This window comes from Mus musculus, chromosome 3, assembly GCF_000001635.26.
Source record: "Mus musculus strain C57BL/6J chromosome 3, GRCm38.p6 C57BL/6J".
In the NCBI taxonomy this organism is placed as follows: Eukaryota; Metazoa; Chordata; class Mammalia; order Rodentia; family Muridae; genus Mus; species Mus musculus.
This window is the reverse complement of record NC_000069.6, coordinates 103071513-103093725: the sequence shown is the minus strand read 5'-3', so window position 1 is coordinate 103093725 and position 22213 is coordinate 103071513. Positions and strand designations below refer to the sequence as shown.

At 44.6% G+C, this 22213-nt stretch overlaps 1 protein-coding gene across 3 annotated transcripts in view; it reads right to left on the bottom strand.

Annotated features, from left to right (window-relative positions):
* The window catches only part of Ampd1 (adenosine monophosphate deaminase 1), a 25824-nt gene extending 5995 nt beyond the window's left edge, over positions 1–19829 (bottom strand). Inside the window, exons 1-10 of one of the 3 annotated variants that reach the window (NM_001033303.2) lie at positions 19609–19712; positions 18308–18319; positions 14523–14697; positions 12609–12774; positions 8254–8419; positions 5190–5409; positions 3552–3681; positions 2388–2582; positions 1978–2109; positions 1262–1425 (exon numbers count right to left, since the gene is read on the bottom strand). In NM_001033303.2, the coding sequence (NP_001028475.2) occupies positions 1262–1425; positions 1978–2109; positions 2388–2582; positions 3552–3681; positions 5190–5409; positions 8254–8419; positions 12609–12774; positions 14523–14697; positions 18308–18319; positions 19609–19630 (1382 nt within the window). In that variant the 5' untranslated portion in view covers positions 19631–19712. Of the gene's footprint in view, positions 1–1261; positions 1426–1977; positions 2110–2387; positions 2583–3429; positions 3682–5189; positions 5410–8253; positions 8420–12608; positions 12775–14522; positions 14698–18307; positions 18320–19608 lie in introns of those variants that run through there. The other 2 variants (XM_006501400.4, XM_006501401.3) reach the window with 2 other exon arrangements.
* Between the last annotated feature and the right edge of the window lie 2384 nt (positions 19830–22213).

The following is a 22213-nucleotide window of genomic DNA, read 5'->3' as shown; positions in this document are numbered from 1 at the left end:
TCTCTCTCACACACACACACACACACACACACACACACACACACACACACACACACACACACTTCATTTGTGGTAATAATAAATGACACCACTCTATATATGACAAAATTTTTTCTAGTAACAACTCAATACATTAGGTGCCATGTTTAGGTGTTTTGAGAAATCTGAACTCAGAGATTCATGGGTGTGGAGCAAACACTAAACCGGCTGAGCCATCTCCGCAGTCCCAGTGAGGGCACACAGTGGGCTGCCAGAGAGCGTGTAAGCATGTAAGTTAGACCAAAGATCAATGATCCTGCTCATAGGAGAGAAGCCATCCCTGCAGGCAGGGGTGACTGCCTATGATAGGAAAGAGAGTGGGCTTCTTCAGCCGCACTGCCGATAAATAATCTGATTATAAAGAGGTTGGGCTCCTGTGGGTGAGTCAGCCGGTGGTGGCAAAGGTTCAGAAATAAGGCAACTACAATTGGAGTCTGACTTGACGGCACAATTCTGTAATCTCAGCGTTCAGGATTCAGAGACAGATGGATTATGAGATCAATTCTAATCTGGGCTATATAGTAAGACCCTGTCTCAAAACTAAAAATAAAGAGCCAGATATGGTGATACAGGCCTTTACCCCCAGCACTTGGGAGACAGAGGCAGGTAGATCTCCTCAAATTGAAAGCCAGCTTGATCTGCATAGAAAGTTCCAGGCCAGCCAGGACTATAGAGAGAGTTTCTGTACCAAAAAATAAAAATAAAATAAAGTTATATGCCAATACAGTACAGACAAACTGTAACACGGAGAAGCCAGAGTGTGATGTGCAGAGTTCTTACTCTAACAGAGAAGACTGATGGAGTATGCACACAGTTCTTCCTCTAGCTCTGTTGTTACTTAGAGTAAGAACTATGGAAGTATTTGCCCATGGTGAAAATACATGCTAGTCTTTATTTTAGTTTGAAAAACCAAACTGAACTGGGTATGGTGGTGCACACCTGTAATTCCTGCACTCAGATGGTAGAGGCAGAAGGATTTCAGGTTTGAGGCCATCCTGTGCTACATAAAAAGACCTTGAGGGAGAGAGAGAGAGAGAGAGAGAGAGAGAGAGAGAGAGAGAGAGAGAGAGAGATTGATTGATTGATTCTGGAGTGACTTCCCTTCAGCAAAGCTGACTTTTATCTAAATGAGCTATAACTTTCTGGTTCAAGTGGGGAGAAGAGGCAGGTAAGAGGAAATGGGCTTCAGAACGCCTCCCCAGGGGAAGGGACAAATACATACTAGATCCTGGGGACCTGGATCATCCACGTCATGTTGGGGCAATAGATGCGATTGCAGACAAACCAAGAGGAGAGTTTGTTCCACTCATCTGGACTGCGACCGTAGATGGATAAGCGAGGCTCTGCATGCTGATACTTGGCCTCCACCAGGTCTGCACCCACCTCCTGCAAAACCAAGAGAGGGGTCGAAGGCCAGAAACTCCCATCAGCGCCCCCAGAGGTCTAGACCAGTCAGATTTAGAAAGAGAAGTCATGTAAATGTGAAAGGGAGGAAGAAAAACTATTGAAGAGCTAAGGGAACAGAGAGTCAAGGATTGGTTGAGGACAAAAGACTCAAGTGGTCAAGAGTCAGACAAAGGAAGACAAGATAGCCATGGGACCTTCTAGACAGTGCAGCTGTATATACACCCCCACCCAACCCCCTACTCCACCCGCACAACCCCACACCTCCTCGCTCCTCACCCCTAGTCTACTTGCTACTCTTGCTTCTTAAACCACATCACAAGGATGCTTCTAGCTCTGCCCAAACCTCAGGCCAGGTCCTTATCATCTAAACCACACCTTAACTTCTCTACCCTAGAAACAGAGACATTTCCCCCAAGGTTCCTCCCTCCCCTGTGGCCCCTCCCCCTCCCCCTTCTCTCCCTCCCTTCCTTCTTTCCTGTCTTTCTCTCCTCCCCTATTCATGAACCTTACCAAGTATTTTTTTTGTCTCACCTTGATGATAGTGGCAAAATACTCCCCATTAATGTAGTTGTCTGTTTTTAGGTAGAGGTCCCGAAGCTCACTTGCACCCACGGGATTGTATTTGTCATTGAACTTATCAAAACGTTGGAACGTCTGGCGTCCCTGAACGAAGAAACAAGAGCAGAAATTTTGATTATCAGAGCTTCCTGGAAGCAGAGTCCCCAGGGACAACCAAGCAGAACAGGAGACCAATCTCAGGGAAAGAGGCTGGGCTCTAAGAATGAAGTCCAGGGTGAGTGATACCTCAAAACTCATCAGGTGTGCTTTCAGTCATCACAGTAGCCAAGGGGTTACGAGGGATGTGCTAAGGGAGGGACGGCTTGGGACATTTGGGGTTCTCTGCCATTAGAGCGAGTAAAACGAACATCTTCCCAACCTACAGCATGAACATCCAGAGAGTCAACAGTCAGGTCATAGGGATGCATATTCAACTTAGCGAAAAGTTCCTTCAGAGTCAGGCTCTTCTCTTTAGTGCTGTAGACCACCCTGTCGGCGTCAATATGGTAAGATTTCTTAATGAAGCGCAGCAGGTGCTTCTGGTTCATGCAGGCAGCTGCATGGATGTGAGTATCCACCTAGGCACACATTCAGAGAAAGAAAATGCAGCGATCAGCCTTCTGTATACCCCCGTCAGTGATCACAAGGCCTGCAGACCCCACTGAGGAAGGAGGGAGAGACAGATAGTGGTGAGAACTGATCACACTGATGGTCGGTAGAGGTGGCCCAGTGGTAAAGACCCACTTGTGTACTCTGTGCACCTGTGCAAGAATGTGAGCCAGGATGTGAGCAGGATGTAGGGAAGATGTTTGCGTCTCTCAAACATCAGCGCATCCAATACGCTATCATGGCTTTTGTACCCAAAGAAGTTAAGATTGAAGTTATGAAGCTTGTTGGGTACACTGGCATAAGCCTGTAATCCCAGCCAGATCTCAGCCCTGGAGAGCAGGAGGCAGGAAGATCAAGAGGTTAAAGCCACATTCAAATATATATCAAGTTTGAGGACAGAGTGAGCTACACAAGACCCTGCTTCAAAAAACAGCTGGGTGGTGGTGAGAAGGAAGCTCTCCCACGCTTAAAATAGTAACTCTTCAAAGTTTCGGGTTTGTACTCTACTGGTGATTATATTTCTGCAGTTCTGGGCCCCAAACTAAGGGCCTTGCACACCTCAAGTTGGACAATCTCTCTGCTACTCAGCTTCTTCCCAGTGGGCTCCTCTTCTTAATTATAATTTTCCTGTGTCCTCATCTTTCTCTTCTCTCCTCTTCTCTCCTCCCCTTTCCCTTTCTCTCTCTCTCTTTCTTTTATCTTTCTTTCCTTCTTTCTTTCTCTCTCTCTCTCTCTCTCTCTCTCTCTCTCTCTCTCTTTCTTTCTCTCTTCGACAAGCAACAGCATGGCCTTTCAAATCTGCTAGATATAATTTACCTGCCTTCACTACAATCCACGTAACCTGCAGAAGTTGTAGGTTCCTCAGCAAGCGGCATCTGGTCCCTCAGAAGTCTCCACACAGGTGTCCCCTCTGAGCAGCTCTGAGCTGACACACTTACCTTCCTGCAGTTATAAAAGTCCCGGTGGGGGTTGTTCTTCAGCTCCTTCAGCTCATCCATCTCGTTGAGCATCTGATGGACCTGGAACTTGGAGGAGAGGAACTTCAGGCGGCGGTGAGCATAAGTCTTACTGTGGAAAGTGAACACACAGGATCCTAAGCATCTTTCTCGACATGTAAGGAAAATGGTATTTCAAAGCCTCCAGGACTCTTCTCACCCATAAGAGGGAGTGGTTGCAGGAACAGATACTGCTTTCTTCCAGTTAATCCCACTGAAAAAGTACCCAGCTTTCCATCAGAGCTGGACATGGTGATGAGGGAGCACTAGAGATGGCATTTAAAAATCTATGAGGCCTGTGTAGGTCAAGGGTAAGGGCCCTGGCTGTGGAGTCCGTAGACTTGGGCACCATCCTGGTCCAGCACTGTGTGACATTGAGCTAATTACTGGCTCCCTCCACTTTCAGATGCTTCAACTCCTTAAACTGTAATTAAGGTATTTCAGGGTAGGGTGGAACCCTGGGGAGAGGAATCTGTAGTTAAGAAGACCTGAGTTTGGTTCCTAGCACCTATATGTAGCATCTCACCACTCCACATGTAACCACTGGGCCAGGTGATCTGATACCTCTGGTCTCTATAGGATCTGCACTCACATGCAGACACTTGCACATAAACATAATTAAAAAAAAGAAAAGAAGCCGGGCAGTGATGGTGGTACACACCTGTGATCCTGGACATAGGAGGCAGAGGCAGGAGGTTCTCTAAGTTCAAGGCCAGCCTGGTCTACAGAGTGAGTTCCAAGACAACCAGGGTTACACAGAAAAACCCTGTCTCAAAACAAAACAAAACAACCCAAGATAATAAAGATAATGATGATAAAATAAAAAATAAAATAAAATCTAAAGAAAAAAAGAGTAGGGTTGTAGCTCAGTTGATAGAATGCTTGCCTAGCAAGTAAGATGTCCTGTGTTTTATCCCCAGGACTGCATAAACTGCAAATGATGGTGCAAACCTGTAGTCCTAGCCCCTGGGATGTAGAGGCAGGAGGGTAGAAATTCAAGGTCAGTCAGGACTACATAGCAAGTTTGATGTTAACCTGGCCCACTTGAGACACTTCAAATAAATAAACAGATAATAGGTAGGTAGGTAGGTAGATAGATAGATAGATAGATAGATAGATAGATAGATAGATAGATATAGAGAGATAGAGAGATAGGTGGATAGATAGATGATAAATAGATTAGATAAATAGACAATAGATAGAGAAATGATAGATGATAGATAGATAGATAGATAGATAGATAGATAGATAGATAGATAGATATGATAGATAGATTAGATAGAGAATAGATAGATAGAGATGAAAGATAGATGATAGATAGATTAGATAAATAGAGAATAGATAGATAGATAGATAGATAGATAGATAGATAGATAGATAGAGATGATAGATAGATGATAGATAGATAGATAGATAGATAGATAGATAGATAGATAGATAGATAGAAATGTGCATGCATAAGGCCCTTGCAAGGAATGAAGGAGTTGAAGGCAGTATTTGACAATGATAAGCATGTGAAAAGCATTCTTATGACCATCAGTAACACTGGCTGCTAATGTTCAGATCTCGGTAAACACTTACACAGGCCCTTGTGCAATTAGAGCAAGCAAAAAATTCATGTCATCCAGGAAGTCATCCAGATTTGGGTAAGGGTAGGGCTTGGGCTCATCTCTGTTGGCTGCCGCTTCATCAGGGTAGATGTAAATCACACCAGCTTTCATCTTGAGGTGATAGCCCAGGTTTGCAGGAAGGTCCTCTGTGCGAAAGGGGTCTTCACCCTTCTTCGGAGGAGGGGTAAATACTTTTTCAATAAAACACAGAGTAATAGATCAGCACATAGGAGGAATGACCATGTAAAAAATAACCCAAATAAGAAATATTGCAAATTACATTCGTTTGTCATCTCATACTTCATCAGTTATAGTCCAACATTATTTAACTTGTCTTTTTTTTTTTTCCATTTTTTTATTAGGTATTTCGCTGTACCAAAGAAGCTAAAGGGATCTGCAACCCTATAGGTGGAATAACTTGTCTTTTTTTAAAGACAGGGTCTCACTATGTAACCCTGGCTGTCCTAGAACTTACTATGTAAACCAGTCCAGCCTAAACGCATACTCAGAGAGATCCTCTGCCTCCCGAGTGCTGGGACTAAAGTCATGCACCATAACACTCAGCTTCATTTGTCCTTTAAACAAAGCTTATTCTCCCAAAGTGACTTAAATTGTTAGTATAGAAATAACTAGGAGCCAGGCATTGCTGACGCCTTTGATCTCAGCACTTGGGAGGCAGAGGCAGGCTATCTCTGAGTCTGAGGCCAGCCTGATCTACAGAGTGAGTTTCAGAACAGGCAGGGCTATGCAGAGAAACGCTGTCTCAAAAAACAAAAACAAACAAACAACTATGATAATATTTTATTTATCATAAGGATGATTTTCAAGTTATTTAGTAGTATTTATATAATAAATACACTACTTAGAAATACTTTTTAAATTTTATCTTTGAGACAAAGTCTCATTATGAATCCTTGGCTATTCTCTCACTCGCTGTGTAGACCAGGCTGCCCTCCATCTCATAGAGATCCACTTGCTTCTGCCTCCCGAGTGCTAGGATCAAAGGTGTAGGTCACTACTTCTTATTTCTATTAATTCATTCATGTGTTTCTTGTTTGTTTGTTTAGTTAATTAGTTAATTAGTTAATTAGTTAGTTAGTTAGTTAGTTAAGGAGATGGGAGTGGAGGGTGGACTTTCTAGAGTGGCTCTTCCAGCCCAAGCTGGTCTCCAACTTGTTCTGTAGTTAAGGAATTACCTTATACTCCTGATTTCTGGTTTCTGGGCTTCCAGGCAGGTGTAACCAGATGTGATGATAAAGACTTTTAATTTCCTGAAATTGGTCACACAGACTTTCTGCTTGGTGCAGTTTATTGCTTTATTGAAAAATTATATAAAGGTGTGATAAAACTCCAGAGTGTTACTTAAAAACAAAAACTGCATGCCTTTAATCCCCAGCACTTGGGAGGCAGAGGCAGGTGGATTTCTGAGTTCGAGGCCAGCCTGGTCTACAAAGTGAGTTTCAGGACAGCCAGGGCTATACAGAGAAACCCTGTCTCGAAAAATAAAAACAAAAACAAAAACAGCCTCTTGCCAGATACTTTTGATGTACACCTTTAGTCCCAGCACTAGGGAGGCAGAGGCAGGTGGATTTCTGTGAGTTCAAGGTCAGTCTGGTCTACAGAGCAAGTTTCAGGACAGTCAGAGCTACATAGTGAAACCCTGTCTTTAAAAGCCTTTCCCGGGGGCTGGTGAGATGGCTCAGTGGGTAAGAGCACCCGACTGCTCTTCCAAAGGTCCAGAGTTCAAATCCCAGCAACCACATGGTGGCTCACAACCATCCGTAACAAGATCTGACTCCCTCTTCTGGTGTGTCTGAAGACAGCTACTGTGTACTTACATATAATAATAAATAAATCAAAAAAAAAAAAAAAGAGTTTGGAGTGCTTGTCCTGTGTAATACCCCTTTCCTGTTTAAAATAATAATAATAATAATAATAAATAAATAAATAAAATCCTTTCCCTCCAAAAAAAGAAGAGGAGGGAAGGAGAACCGGGGAGGAGGAGAAGGAAGAAAAAGAGAGAAAGAAACAATAGTGTTCAGTTTGTACCCTGAAGACTTGGGTTGACTCTAGACTTGTAGATTTAGGGTAAATAAGTAAGGAAAAAGGCAAACCAGAGATGGGGAGAAGCTAGAAACAGAACAACTGCAAGAAAGTGCAGAACTACAGGGAGATCTAGGAAGGCTTCTAACTAAAGCTGGAGGTAGTGTGCTAGCCTGTCTTTCGTGAACTTGAGAAGGTAGGTCAAAGAGCCCAAGGACATCAGCAGCTACAAATCTAGTTTGGAGTTACCTGGGTAACTTGAGGTCCTGTCACAGACACGCCCATCCATAACAAAGAGGTAGGGAGGGGATAGAAGTGTTGGTCCAGAAGTAGGTTAAGTGAGCCAGTAGGAACCTGAATGGCTGAAACGCCCTTTGGATGGAGGCAGGTGATTCTGACTGGCTATGTAGAGAGGGGATGGGGAGCTTGGACATTTTTTTTTTAAATCAGGAAAATAACACAGTAGAACTGTGCTTTAATAACCAGCAGAGAAGCGAGAATGAGACAAAGAGACAAAGACAAAGAGAGCGAGGCTGAATCGTAGCCAAGTAATTAGGACACCTTTACAACCACTGAGACTACGAGATACACAGGTCTAACTTGGGGGTTCAGAGATCCTGAAGAGAGGTATTATAAGGGCTCAATCGAGTGACCGATGTGGGCCGCGGGTTAGGGCCAATGGCAACCGAGATACTTTTAAGGCTGGGTCACTGATCATCTAAGATCATATGTTAAAGTTCATATTTAGAGCCAGGCGGTGGTGGCCCATGACTTTAGTTCCAGCACTCACTTAGGAGGCAGAAGCAGGAGGATCTCTAAGTTTGAGGCCAGCCTGGTCTACAAAGCAAATTCTGGGATAGTCAGGACTACACAGAGAAACCCTGTCTCAAAAAAAAAAAAAAAAAAAAAAAAAACAAACAAACAAAAACCAAAATCCTATTTAGTAGATAAGCCTAAAGCCGTATCCTTATGTTCATGAGAGACTCGGTTACCTGGGTAGAAGCTCTCGTTTCCTACCAAGGCTTCGCCATCAATGTTCCTCAAGTACTTGGAGGGGGTCTTGGGGAACCTCTGGAATGACTTCTGCATGTATTTCTCTCGTATACACAATGCCCGATAGAGACCTTTACAAACCACCTCAAAGTCTTCAACGGTTACCTGCCAAGAAAGTGTCAGAGCTGAGCCTGTGAGACCCAAGAAAGTGGACAGGCTGACCTCTCATAGTTGTGGCTTTCCTGTGTGCTGTGGCCTCGTTGAGCCTGTCCAGCCTGCCCTGCTGATTCCTCCTGCCCTGGGACCCTGGGACCCTGGGACTCTCTGCAGGAAAGACGCCGTTTTTCCTACCTCTTTTAATTCTGTACCATACCTTACCTGCAGTAGAAATCTTCCCTATGAGTTTTGCATTTGTTTCTGGGGGTTTTTTGTTGTTAGGACTCAAAAATTCGGGGCTAAATACTCTATTTTTTTTCTTCCTTCCTTCCTTCCTTCCTTCCTTCCTTCCTTCCTTCCTTCCTTTCATTTTTTTTTTTCTCTTCCAGACAGGGTTTCTCTGTGTCGCCCTGGCTGTCCTGAACTCACTCTGTAGACCAGGCTGGCCTCGAATTCAGAAATCCGCCTGCCTCTGCCTCCTGAGTGCTGGGATTAAAGGCGTGTGCCACCAGGCCCGGCTAAAAAGAACTTTTTATTATCACTGTCTGTTTTCTGTTTGGTTTTAGGTTATCACATAAAGCACTGGGTTTCTTCATGGCGTCTTCACATCTGTGCCGATATACTTTATTCTTACCCACTCCCTTGCGCTGTGCCCCACCCTACGCCCCTTCCTCCCACAGCTGCTCCCGGCTCTCATCTTGTTCCCCTGCTTTCCTAGCGCATCCTCTCATCTCCCCCTTCCTTCGGACCTCTTCCCCATTTCATGATCCCTTTCCCAATTTCTGGTTTTGTCACACACACACAATTTTAAAACTAGGTTCTGCATATGAGAAAATGTGGAATTTCACCTCCCGTGCTTGTGCTTTATAATTGCATCTGTTCTGAATATGCCATGATGTCACAATTGTGTGTGTGGTGTAGGTGCACAGTTGGCAACTGTGTGCGACCAAGGAGGACACCAAGTGTCTTGTTCTGTCAGTCTCTGCCTTATTCCCTTGAGAGAGGGTTTCTCAGAGAACCTAGAGCTAAGTTGACAGGTAATAGGACCCAGGGACCCTCCTGTCTCTGCTGCCTGTAGCACTGGGGTTACAAGGCAAGTGTGGCCATGTCCAGCTTTTTACATGGGTCCTGGGGATTTGAACTCAGATCCTTCCTGCTTTCACTTTAAGTGGTCTTTGAGTACTCACTTTAAGTACACGCATTGGGTACACTTTAAGCACTCAGTGAGTCATCCCCAGGCCGTGCGATTCCATTTGTAAGAAGACCCAGTCTACCATTGCATATGTGTTCTTCCCTTCGTGAGACATTTGCACACTGAAAGTACATACTTCTGAAATTAGATATCATGGCACATGCCTATAATTCCAGCACTTGGAAGGTTGAGGCTGTAAGTTCAAGACCAGCCAGATCTACACAAGCATTCCAGGACAAGGTCTTATCTCAAAACAAAAACAAAAAAACCCAATATGGGCTGGTGAGATGGCTCAGTGGGTAAGAGCACCCGACTGCTCTTCTGAAGGTCAGTTCAAATCCCAGAAACCACATGGTGGCTCACAACCATCCATAACGAGATCTGACTCCCTCTTCTGGAGTATCTGAGGACAGCTACAGTGTACTTACATATAATAAATAAATATTTTAAAAAAAAACCCAATACAATAAAATATAAACTTCTGAGTGTAGTATCTCAACTGTCAAATTATATTGACGAGGACCAGCAGTTGTTAAGTCAGGGTCTCACTTTATAGCTGAGGCTTGACCTCCAATTCCTTATCTTCTTGCCTTAGAGACAAGGTCTCATGTAGCCAGACAGGTCTCCAACTTACTATGTTGCCGACAATGGCCCTAAACTCCCCCTACCTTTTCCACCCTGGTGCTGGGGTTATAGGTCTGAGACAACATACCTAGCTTTAAAAAAAGTTTTGAGACACTGTCTTGAACTCACTATGTAGCCCAGACCTCAAATTCCTGTTTCATCTTTCTTAGGAGTACAGGCATGTGTCACCATGCCCAGCTTCTTTTAGACAGTCGTAGAGAATTTTATCTCTGTGTTAAAAGAGAATAAAACCTGGTTTGAGCTGCTGGAAATTTGCTGCCTTACCTCCAGTTTACTGAACTATCAGAGCCTCAAAGACCTTCTCTCTGGGGACAACATAAGTGTGATCTCAAAGGCTGGAGATACAGATGACGGATCCTGACTGGTAAGTCTATTTTGAGAGCTCATTTGGAGTTCTATCAGGGGAGTGCAGCTGCTGGCTGGTATACCCTTGACTGAAGTGGGGTCCTCCTCTTCGGGGTCCTCTTCCGCTGACTGTGCAACTCAGGGAATGACACAGACATATGGAGCCGGTGAGGAAGGAGACACCCAGCCAGCCAGATCCAAGAATGAACCCTGGCAATCAGCAGGGTGGCATATGTCACAGACAGACAGCTCACACTCAGTCTATTTTGAAAGATAGATGCTTACATTAGCTCAAAGAACCCAGAGCAAGCCTAGGTCTGAGGTCAGCTTCCAAAGACACTTGTTCTATCAGCTCCTCACAGCTCCTCACCGACTAGGGTGGGCTTCTACTCACCTGAATGTGCCCAGCCCTCGGCACCTTAGCATTTAAGGCCTAGATGCAATAAGGCCTAGCAATAAGGCCCTTATTGGGTCAATTACTTATCAGGCTCCATAGGCCCTGAGACCTTAGTCCTGAGACTCCCCTCCCCATCTCCGTGCTTACTCTTCGAGGATGCTCCTGTTGGCTACCGAGCACAGCCAAGAGGAACATTGCTCAGCAGCATAACCTTACTCAGCTGCTAAGTGAAGCCACAAGACCCCATGCCCAGGTCTCTGGTGTGAGGTCACTCTTCCCTGACTTCCGTACATTTCTCTCCTCTTTCTGTTCTCGTGACTCCTGAGCGCACGGGTGCCAAGTGTGTCTCCTGAGCTTTAAGCTTTGAAATCTGGAGTTTCCCAAATTGTGTTTATCACGTCTTTAACATTTCATCAAGAAATTCATGTCAGCTCTTTACCGTCTGTTCCTGCCGACTGCTCGGCGCCCTGGTTACCATACTGAAGAAAATAAACAGACAAGAATGGCTTGTGTTTCAGCACACTGAGCCTTGGGAATGTCTCAGGCCTTACCCTGCTGGGTCAGTTACATGAGGCAGGGGCTCAGCATAGGCACGGAATCCGTATTTGGAGCAGAGACTGAGCGCTCGATAACAGTTTCACCAATATGGTGCTGATACTGCAAGTCCCTGTAGCAGAGATTTATTAACTGGCCAACTGTTAGGATAAGACAAGCAGGGCACACTGTTAGTAACCTGAGTTCAGTATCCCCGTGACATACTAGAATCCACTCCAAGGGATACCTGCTGTGTAAGCTACTGCAACAAACCCCGGGGGCTTTATATGGTCTAAAGACAATGGCTTCGGTGGAATTTTCTTTTTCGTCTTTATCTTTTTTTTTTTTTTTATTATGTGTGTGAATGTTTTGCATGCTTGTGTGTGTGAGACCACAATCATACCCATGGTGGGGCGGGCCGGTCAAAGGTATTGCATCCCTTGGGATTGGAATTCCAGACAGTTGTGAGCCACCACATGTGTGCTGGGAATTGAACCCAGGTTCTCTGCCAGAGCAGTCAGTGCTCTTAACTGCTGAACCATTCCTCCAGCACCCCCTCCGCTAGATTTCCCTTGATTTGTTTGTTTGTTTGTTTGTTTGGGGCACGTGCCATGGTGCATATATGCAGGTCAGAGGACAACTGCAGGAGTTGGTTCTCTCCACCACCATGTGGAAGCTGGGGCTTGAACTCAGGCCTCCAGCCTCCTTGGCAAGCTCAGCTAACCTGCAGTGCCCTCCGCCCTCATCCCCTCACCTCTGTTTTTACTTTATGGTGCAGTCAGCTACAACCAAGTGTTCTTCCCTGCTGCTCGCTTTAGTCCATTTGCCCAGTCTGTCCACTGCTGTCTGGGTTATCTACAGTGAATCCTTTCCTTCTTCGTGGTGTCAGTGTATTAGCAATTCAGATAAAGAAGACATTGTGTGGGATGACGGAGCAACACAGGAATGTGACATTCATTAGGACTGAGATGCAGAGGAAGCAGGGCAAGTGACGCAAGCGATACCCGCTTTCACAGGAAGGCAAGACAGCATGGAGCTGCACGTGTCTGTCTTTGGGGACATCTGCACGGCAAAGCACGACTCACCCCCGAGGCATAGTCTCCAGTGATCTGCACCCTCTGGAAGTCAGGCACACTCTCGTAGGTTGGGGATGAAGAAATAAATTCTTCGATGTGGGACAGTTTGGTAGAAGATGTTTCACTTTGTGGAATGGACAAATTAACAGTCTTCCGTCCTTGGAAACGCCTTTTTCTGGGTTTGAAATTAACAAATAATAATAATAATTAGCTTGGTCCTCCTCAGGAGTTCCATTGGAATAGATGGATTTTTCACTATGCTGGTTTATTTTGAGGACAAAAAAAGTAAAAAATTAAAATATGGACTGGTTGTCAGAAACAAGATACTACCATAGTGAAAGAAGAAAGTACCCAGCAAATTCGAAGGCCGCTTTTAGTACAGGGGACTCAAGGCTGGGAATATATTAGAAGGCCTTCAACATAACACACTCCTTCCAAAGTGGTCTGGTGTGAACAGAGTCAGCAATCCAGCTGTTACAGTGAACTCAGGTGGTGGCAGCTGTATCCTGTGACATTGTATTCACGCTCCTTACATTCTCTGAACTTCTATTCCCTGGCAGCTCAGTACCATGGCTGAGGAAGTTCTGTTACAGCTCACGTCTGAAATCCCACCCTGAGCTGAAGGCTCAGCAGCTGATGGAAAGGAATGAGGTGCTTATCAGGGGCATGCTCTTGAAGGGGATACTGAGACCCCGAGCCTTCCTCCTCCCTTCTCCCTCTTTGTGCCATAAAGCTACCAGCTTTGCTCCATCATGAACTCCGTGATGTCCCTGGTCACCACAGGCCCAAACAACAGGGTCAACTGACCGTGGACTGAAAACCCTGAGACTCTGAGCTCAAATAAACTGTTCCTTCTTTAAGTCCACGTGTTTGGGTGTTTTGTCACAATGATGACAAGCTAAAGTAGCTAGCTACCTTATAGAATTTATGTTATGTGAGATGTAATGCATATCAAATGCCTTGCATATTATTAGAAACTTTCGTGTTGTTTTTTGTTGTTGCTATTTTGGTTGTTTTTTGTTTTTTGTTTTTTGTTTTTTTCCCCTCTGTGTAGTCCCAGCTATCCTGAAACTCACTTTGTAGACTAGGCTAGTCTTGAACTCACAGAGATCTGTCTGCCTCAGCCTCCCGAGTTCTGGAATTAAAGTTGTGTGCCACCACTCCTGGCTGATACTGTTTTCTTATATGAACAGTTTTTTGTTTTGGGGGGTTTTGTTTTGTTTTGTTTTTGAGTTTCTACTTTGAAGAGAGACTATCCCTGAGTGAGGTCCTTCAGAGGATCTCAAAGGAGACGATTTGCTGTTTCTCCTTTAAAGGTATAAAACCAAGAAAAAGACAGCACAGGAGACCAGTGGGCTGGGGACTGCTGAAAGCGAGAGAACTGTGTGGTACAGAGCTATAGGGAGTGAAATAAAGGGAAATTATTCTTTTCATGAAAGACCTCTGGTAACTCCGGCGGGGGAGGGGAGGGTAACACGCATGACAGGTGCAATAATGGGCAGAGATGAAGACATGTCCCTCTAAGGTCAAGGTGTCCTCAGACTTGCCAGAGAGGGATTCCTATCAGAGAGCAGCAGCGCTGTTGACTAGGGGACATGGCTGAAGATGAGGCATTTGTGTTCCAGCTCCCGTGCCAACTATGTCTATGTTGAGAGTGCTAACTGCAGCTGTCAGCCCACTCCGGAGGCTCCAGTTCTCTTCCGGGGGTGATAGAAAGGCTTGATTTAGCTTACGGGGTAGATGACAGCAGGAGGGGACTGCTTTCTTTTTTTTCTCTGTCCCTTCTCGACTCACCCTAACCTATGCAAAGAGGAGGAGAAAGAACTCGGAACCCGGGCAGAGCTCTTCCTTTCCGTGTGATCCACACTCAGCCAGACCTTCATTCAGGAGCCGCCACACTTTGTCCCAAGTTGCCACACTTACCTCCTGCCATCCATGGACAGGTTCTCCATGTGGAATATGTGGGCCTGCATCTCATGAAGGGAAATTGGGCAGATCTCATCCACGTCGAAGGGGGAGATCTCGTGCCGACCTCCCTCATCTTTGACTTCAGAGGCAAACACTTTTTCAGCAAAGCTACGCATTGCATCATCAATTTCTAAAAAAGGTTTTTCACATATTAGTTGACACCCTTGTCCAAAAGCCACCCAGGAGTTTCCTTGAAAGGTCAGGCACAAGGATTAGGACAATGTGTGTTGGCTTCATGGTTTCCCTGATCTCCAACCAGAGCTCCAGGCTGGCTTTCACATTACTGCAGGGTTGTGTATGGAGCACACATCTGAAGAACCCTACAGATGCAGCTAGACTCCTACAGGACAAACTCTTCATGTAACATTACTTCTTCCTGGCAGGGCTAAGCTTGGTTTTATAGTTATCACACAACACAGTCCTTTCCATTGGGTCATCTGGTTCTTCCTGATAGTTTTGAAGACACTATAAAAAGGATCGATGATCCTGGGAGCTAACCTCCATGTTTGTTTGTTGGTTGGTTGGTTGGTTTTTTGATTTTTTTAAGCTTGACATCTATGATATGTTGTTATGTGGTAAAAGGGAGTTGCCAAAGCTTAGTAGTATGTGATGGGAGTCCATTCCTTGTGGGCATGGCCTTTGACAATGAGTGACCCTTAGAAAGCCAACCTACTGTTGTTCCTTATATTCCCCCACCCCCACCCCGTGTGTGTGTGAATGTGAGACAGACAGACAGTCAGACAGACAGACAGAGACAGAGAGAGGCAGAACAGAGGCACAGAGACAGAAAGAAACAGAGACAGAGGGACAGAGGCAGAAAGAGAGACAGAGAGAGAGAGAGAGAGAGGCAGAGCACACCTTGGGGTGTCAGCTTGCTCCTTCCACCATGTGGTGGGTTCCAGGGACTGCATGGACTCAGCCCACATCTCCCCATTCTGTTTGCTTGCTTTGTTTTGCTTCCCTTTCTTTTTTCAAGACAGGGTCTCTCTGTGTCATCCTGGCTGTCCCGGAATTCACTCTTGTAGACCAGGATGGCCTTGAACTCAGAGATCCACTTGCCCCTGCCTCCCAAGTGCTAGGATTAAAGGCATGCGCCACCACCACCCAGCCAAAGTTTTCCCATTCTTAAAATGAAGAAACAAGGCTGAGCTCCACAACCCTGACAGTGAATAATCCCCAGACCTTCAGGATGTAAGACCCAGTTTCATCATTTGGGGTAGCGGTGGCCCAAAAGTGTCTGTTTTTCTGTTGAATTCCACTGTCTTCTCTACATACCCAGCTCACTAGCCATCTTCTAACTCACACTTCTAAGAGCCTTTTGGTATTTCTAGAAAACAGCTGGTGAGCAGTACTGAGAACAGCAAAGAGCTACTGGAGCAACAGACACAGAAATTTGCCATGGAGATGACAGAGCAATTGACCCAGTGAGAATGGCCTCTGTGCCCGGGTCTATGCAGGCCTCCAAAAGGTGATTATTTTCAATCAGATGTAGTGGATAATGAGTTCAAGTCCTGTGCTTATCAACTCCCTCACCCTGCTCTGTTTCACCTTAACCGTTTCGTGTTAAGTAGGGGTACTAACACCACCCAACCTCACTCTCAAGGCTGTTGTGACACAATGTGTGTGGAAACCCTTCAAGAAAAACAAAGCATCAGATTAAACTGAATGAGGTAATTATTTGGCAGTGCTGGGCAAGCTCACAGTTGTTTAGCTTTGGGCCATTAAGGATGATATGTAGTTATGATGGGATGGAATAAAGCATCCATTAGAAATGATAGCGAGTGACTTGTAATGTCACCAACGATGTCAGGTGACTAGATTAAAATCCTGGCCGGTGATGGCAGAGTTAATAGGGAAGATGGTGTTACTTGAATCTCGAACACTCATTTGTCTTGTCATGCTCCAACACATCCAGAAACCTCGAATCGAGAAGCGAGCTTGGGAGCTGTTAGTCGTTCATTGGCAAGCACAGTAGCCCACAGCGAAGCAAATGGAACGGTAAGTAGACATAAGTGATGGCTGAGGCCTCCCCAGCTGACCCCTAGAAATAGCATCGTTCCTCCCAGAGTATCATGGGCACCTCGGAGATGAGTGGCAGGGGAAGTTAGATGCTTCATGCGCCATGAAGGGCAAATGGAGATAGGTCAGTTGGTTATGATGATGAGAATGAGGTGTCAATGGCTTGTCGTGCTGCGCCTGTGGCAGTGCTGTTGAGGACCTTAGGAAGGGACCGTATAGAATTGATGCCAGAGACCCTATCCCATCTGGTGACATCCTGGCTCTTCCGGAACAACCATTTATTATCTGGGACTGTTTATATCCACTTGCTTCATACATTTTTAAAAAGTATAGCTTTTTACTAAGGCTGCATTTCTCTAAACCACTATCGACGACTGAAAGTTATATCCTCAAGTAGCTTACGTGATGACCCAAAATGATATGGTTGCTATTTGGTTCCACAGAATTAGACAGCAGATTTGACACCATGCAAGCACAGCTGAAATTCGATCGCTAATTCGAGGGCACTGCCTTTCCCACTACTTCTGGGCATGATGGTGACTTCAGGCAGGAAAAAGTGAAGTTGGTATTTAAAAGTAAGTAGATAAGATGTGCTGACAATCCAAATTCAGGAAGGAAAAAAAATCTCCTCGGGCATGTGGAGATAATTACCGACCCCTTCTTAGCATGTTTGAGATCATGAGACGGCTGAGGGGTGGTGGTGTCTCAGGGACAGGATGTCTATTTCAGGACAGATAGAAAAGAAAAAGGTAAAATGGCAAAACAGGGCACTGGATTAAGGTGGGAAAGGGTGTCCATGGCATCTGGGTAGCCTTGAACAAACCACAGTCACCAGGGGCCTCATGGTTCATCATCATAGAAGGAGGATGTTAATAACAAGTCACCCTCGGCATGCTACCATGGAGATCAAATGTGAAATATTTAAAGTCTGTGTAGCGCTCTCTCTAATACCCGGGATTACCAATGCAGGAAGTACTCAGCTCTTGAGAAAAAGATCGCCATGCTCACTTCCACAGCCCGCAGGTCCGGAAAGCCAGGCCTATTTCCCAGCAGAGTTCATTCATGTGTGGGGTAGGCCAACTTGCAGGCTCCAGCCTCCCACATCTCAGTTTACCAAGGAACTTGGAGACAGAACCACATCAGTCAGCAAAAGAACGTTAAAACTGGAGAGTGGGCAGAACGCACAACTAAAGCTAATTTTATCGAAAATCATGTTTTATCTGGCCAAAAAAAGAAAAAAAATCACAACCAAATTTGTTTTGCACTAGAGGATCACCTAACTCGAGGTTTAGTACACTCTGCTTACTAATCTGTATGGTTTATTTAAAAATAGCAAACAAGTGACTTGGGAGGTGGCCTTTATTTGCCTGTGCGTTTTCTGGTTATACTTTAAGACAGATTTTCATTCTGGGGGCCAGGCTAGCTTTGGACTCTCCATTCCCCTGCCTCAGCCTCCCCAATGCTGAGATTACATGCCCTGGCTCACATTTCCTTTACGGGAGGAAAATAGTGGGTGTTTTGTTTTTAGTTTTTGTGTTTTGGAAATCCAGGAGAACCATGAAGGTTGTTTGCTATCTACGGTTATTACTGATCATTGCTGGCTTTGAGTGGTTCCATTTATAAACACTGCTGAGAAATAGGCCCCTTTGTAAATTAAGGAACACTGTCACTTCTTTTACAGATACTTGCAATCGGCAGGAAAAATAGTCCAAAATACTCACGTTTTCCTTGACCTGTGTGAAGTGAAACAAATGAGACACGACATATGAACAACTCTGGGCATCTGTTGTGGCCATGAACCCAGGCTCTGAGAAACAGCCTGTAGGCTGCCACAGAGAGGAGTAGGCCAAGTGTTCTAGCTCATCTTCAGTCTACGCACTGCCCAAGGCCATTGTGGGGATAAGGTCACTAAATGCTTTCTTTCCCATCCTTCCTAGCATATGTCTTTAAGCATATAATATCCTTTAAAAAGCACTTCTTTGCAGGGCTGTGGTGCTGGGTGGGAATTGAACCTGGGATGTGTGCTAATGTCAAGCTCACACTCCACTACTGAGACGCTAAAGGTACTTGTAGGATGGAAATTTAAAGGGAAACAAAGGATTAATCTGTTGAAGAGCACTAGAACTCTCAAACAATGCTGGGACTGGGCAAACAAAGCAGCTTATTTGGTAGCACCGAACAAGTGGGTAGCATCCACGGAACCACCATTTCTGAAAGTTTTAGATGCAAATAAGGTCAGGAGGACGTTTATACATGTAAAATATGGTTTAAAAAAAAAACCGCAGGAGATAACTAAGAAAACTCAAATATCATCCAGCCATTTCAAATGGTTTTAGGAAGCACTTGGAATAAATACATAATCGTCATCACATTATGTTAAGCTAAAGTTTATCCTGCCCAAAAGTTGAACAATCCCAGGTGTAACAGAAATGCAACTGTATTCTTAACGGCGTTCTTACTCTCCCATAACCCACAGACTGAGACGCTGAACTCGGAAATGTTTTGTGAATCCCTCAACAAGACTATGTGACTTTTTAAGTTACTATTTTCTAGTTTTCCTAAGTGAGTGTTTATTACTTTAACATTTGGTGTAATTGTTCTTTTTATTTCACATGTCTGGCATTTTACAGTGAAACACGCATACAACTGATTTCTTTTTTAAAAGAATCCTCTGAGTTCAAGTGTGGACCGTAGAACACTGGAACAGTCTGGGCTAACGTTCCTCCCATGGTCATGATCTTTAGGACAGGACTGACAACCCTTTTCTGGGCTGTGAAATCAGTTTTCTAAGGGATTCAAAGATATAGTTTGAGAAAATAACCCTCCTCCCACTACCAGAAAGAAAGCAAACACTGAAAATGCTTGGCCTTGGCCTGACGTGTCCATCTGAAGCTATTATGAACCCCACATAAAGGGTTGCTGAATCTGACACAGTAGTTAAAGGAATGGTTGCATACGGAAAATTAAAAAAAAAAAATCCCTGATTTCCAAAAAATTCTCCAAATCCTTTCTGCACACCTACCTGTTAGTTTGAATAGAGGCATTGTGGCTGGGATCCTTGATTCTAGGATAGCACAGCAGAGGAAGGAGAGAGACTGTGGGGATGGCGGAATGACTCTCTGAAATACCAGGACACTCATTTTATTATTTTGTTTTGCCCCCTGTAATCTGACCCTTCCCTGCTAAAAGGGGAGATGAGCTGCAGACCTATTTATAGCTTTAGGCAACGACAGTGAGCAACAGGTGAAGCCTCCAGTCTTTATCTTGGAATTTTAGAAAAGGTAGCGATAGTGGCCAGAAATCGAATTTCAACATTCCCCACAAACATGCTGGCTCATCAAGTGTGCCTTTTCTTACTCGATGTGATCCTGTGTTTATTTTCCACTCCACTTACAGCACAGTGTCAGGGGCTTCTGAAAAGGAGCATCCTAACACCAGGAGGGCTTTCTGCAGTTGGTGAATGTCATCGTACGTTCATAAGTCTTTTGCTCACACTCTTACCCAAACATACTCTCACACACTTAACACTCACACTTATACACCCAAATGCTCTATCACACACACCACACTCACACACTCCCATGCACAGCCACACACAACTCTTTTACACACACACACACACTCATACACACTACATATACTCAACACACACACACACACACACACACACACACAGACACACACACACACACACACACACACACAGACACACACACACACTTTTACCAGTTGTGTGATCTCATTGTTTGAAAGCTGTGACTGGCCTGGGCAGTAGCATATAGTAAGCAAGAAAGATAAAGCTCCTACTTAAATTCTGACAGACAATATCCAATAAAACACTCTTGAAAATTAGGCGGGATGGAGAATGCCTGCACTCAGGGAGTAGAAGCAGGAAGATTGTGAATTCATGGTCACCTTCAACTATGTAGCAAGTTAAGACTAGCCTGGGGTACAGGAAACTCCGGCTCAATATCACACAAAATTTCTAAAATAATATCAGGTTTTAATGAATGCTATGAAAAAAACAAATCATGCTGCTTTCTAGTGGTGAAAGAGGATTTGGGCTAATTCTGTAATGTAGGTCAGGAAACTCTCTCCTTGTGCTTAATGAAAAATGGGGGCTAGAGTTGGCTCCAAGGTTCAGAGTACATATTGCTCATGTCAAATTCCTGGGTTCAATTTCTAGCACCCTTATGACATCTCACTAGTATCTGTAACTCCAGCCCTAGGCAACTGCATGTTCTCTTCTGGCCGCTAAGGCTAGTCACACACCTGTAGAGCACACACAAACATATTGGTGCAATAAACATCTTGAAATTACATTTTATTTATTTATTTGTGCTGTATGGGAATCAGAGTACAACTTTTGGGAGTCAGTTCTCTCCTACAGTGTGAGTTCCACGGATGGAACTCGGGTTGTCAGGCTTCCAGCAGGTACCTTTCCTGCTGAGCCTCGCCACTGACTCCCAGGCTTGTTACTAGGATGGAGTTTAGATATTGTGCACATTTCCATGACTGCACCCATGGATGCCATCATGCCCTCTGTCACAGACTGGACTCAGTTGGTCTTTTAACCCGTGGGGAACTAGGATACTGGTATAGGTGAGCAAGGGGTCAGTGGATGAGAAAGCAGACACGGACACTAGAGAGAGTGTTGTATCTGATTGTAATTTTTTAAAGCAACCACCAGACTTATAATACAGAAGAAAAACAAGAAAGCTAGGCAACACATCAGCCATGGGACATCGAGATGCATAATGGTTCTTTACACAAAACAAAGAAAATGTATACATAAAAAGCTGGCAGGAGCCAGGCAGTGTTTACAACTGAGATAGGAACAGCCCTATCTAAAATCAGCTATTTACAGGAGCCAGGTGAAAGATCTGATGCAATGCTAGTCTATTGTTAAACCCACCACCAGGGGTCCCTTAGTAAATACCTAATTATGTTATTTCTCTAGGCCTAGTGAAAAACATGCACCAGGGGAATTTCGTTTTACTAACCTTTTTATGAATAATACTTTAGTTCTTCTTAAAACCACAACCCACCTTCTTTCTACTATTATGTAATGTAGGCTGCCATTCATGTTTGCAATGAGAATTTTACGTTTACTGTTTTGAACTAGCCCTGAGAATACTTGCTCCTATCTGGCAAACTGAGATGCCTGATTACTAACTGTCAACACTGGGGCATTTTGTCTGAATGAATAACATTTTTACAAAATTCGAAGCTCAGGGTCAGCTCAAGGCCTGCCTAGCACATTGGTGAAGGCCAGGAAGCAAAGTTTAATTTGATTTAGGTTATTTATAAAATCATTTCTTGGAGGCCCCTATAATAAAACAATACTGAAAGAACGCACACAGACCCATTCACTGACTAATGCAGCAACAGGTTTGGAGCATTTGTGCCAAGGTTCCAGGAGACTGAGTTTCTGTTAAACTCGGCCTCAGGACTGCATCCAAGCTTTTGGGCCTGCCATACAGTCTTTACTGGAGTGGGTGTGGCAGCACTCCCAGAAGATCACCTGCTCGTCTCTCAAAAATGACTGGTGCTGTAGACATGGTTAAGCGTGTTTGCAGAGGATTTGGGTTTGGTTCCCAGTACCCACATCAGAGAGCTCACAACTC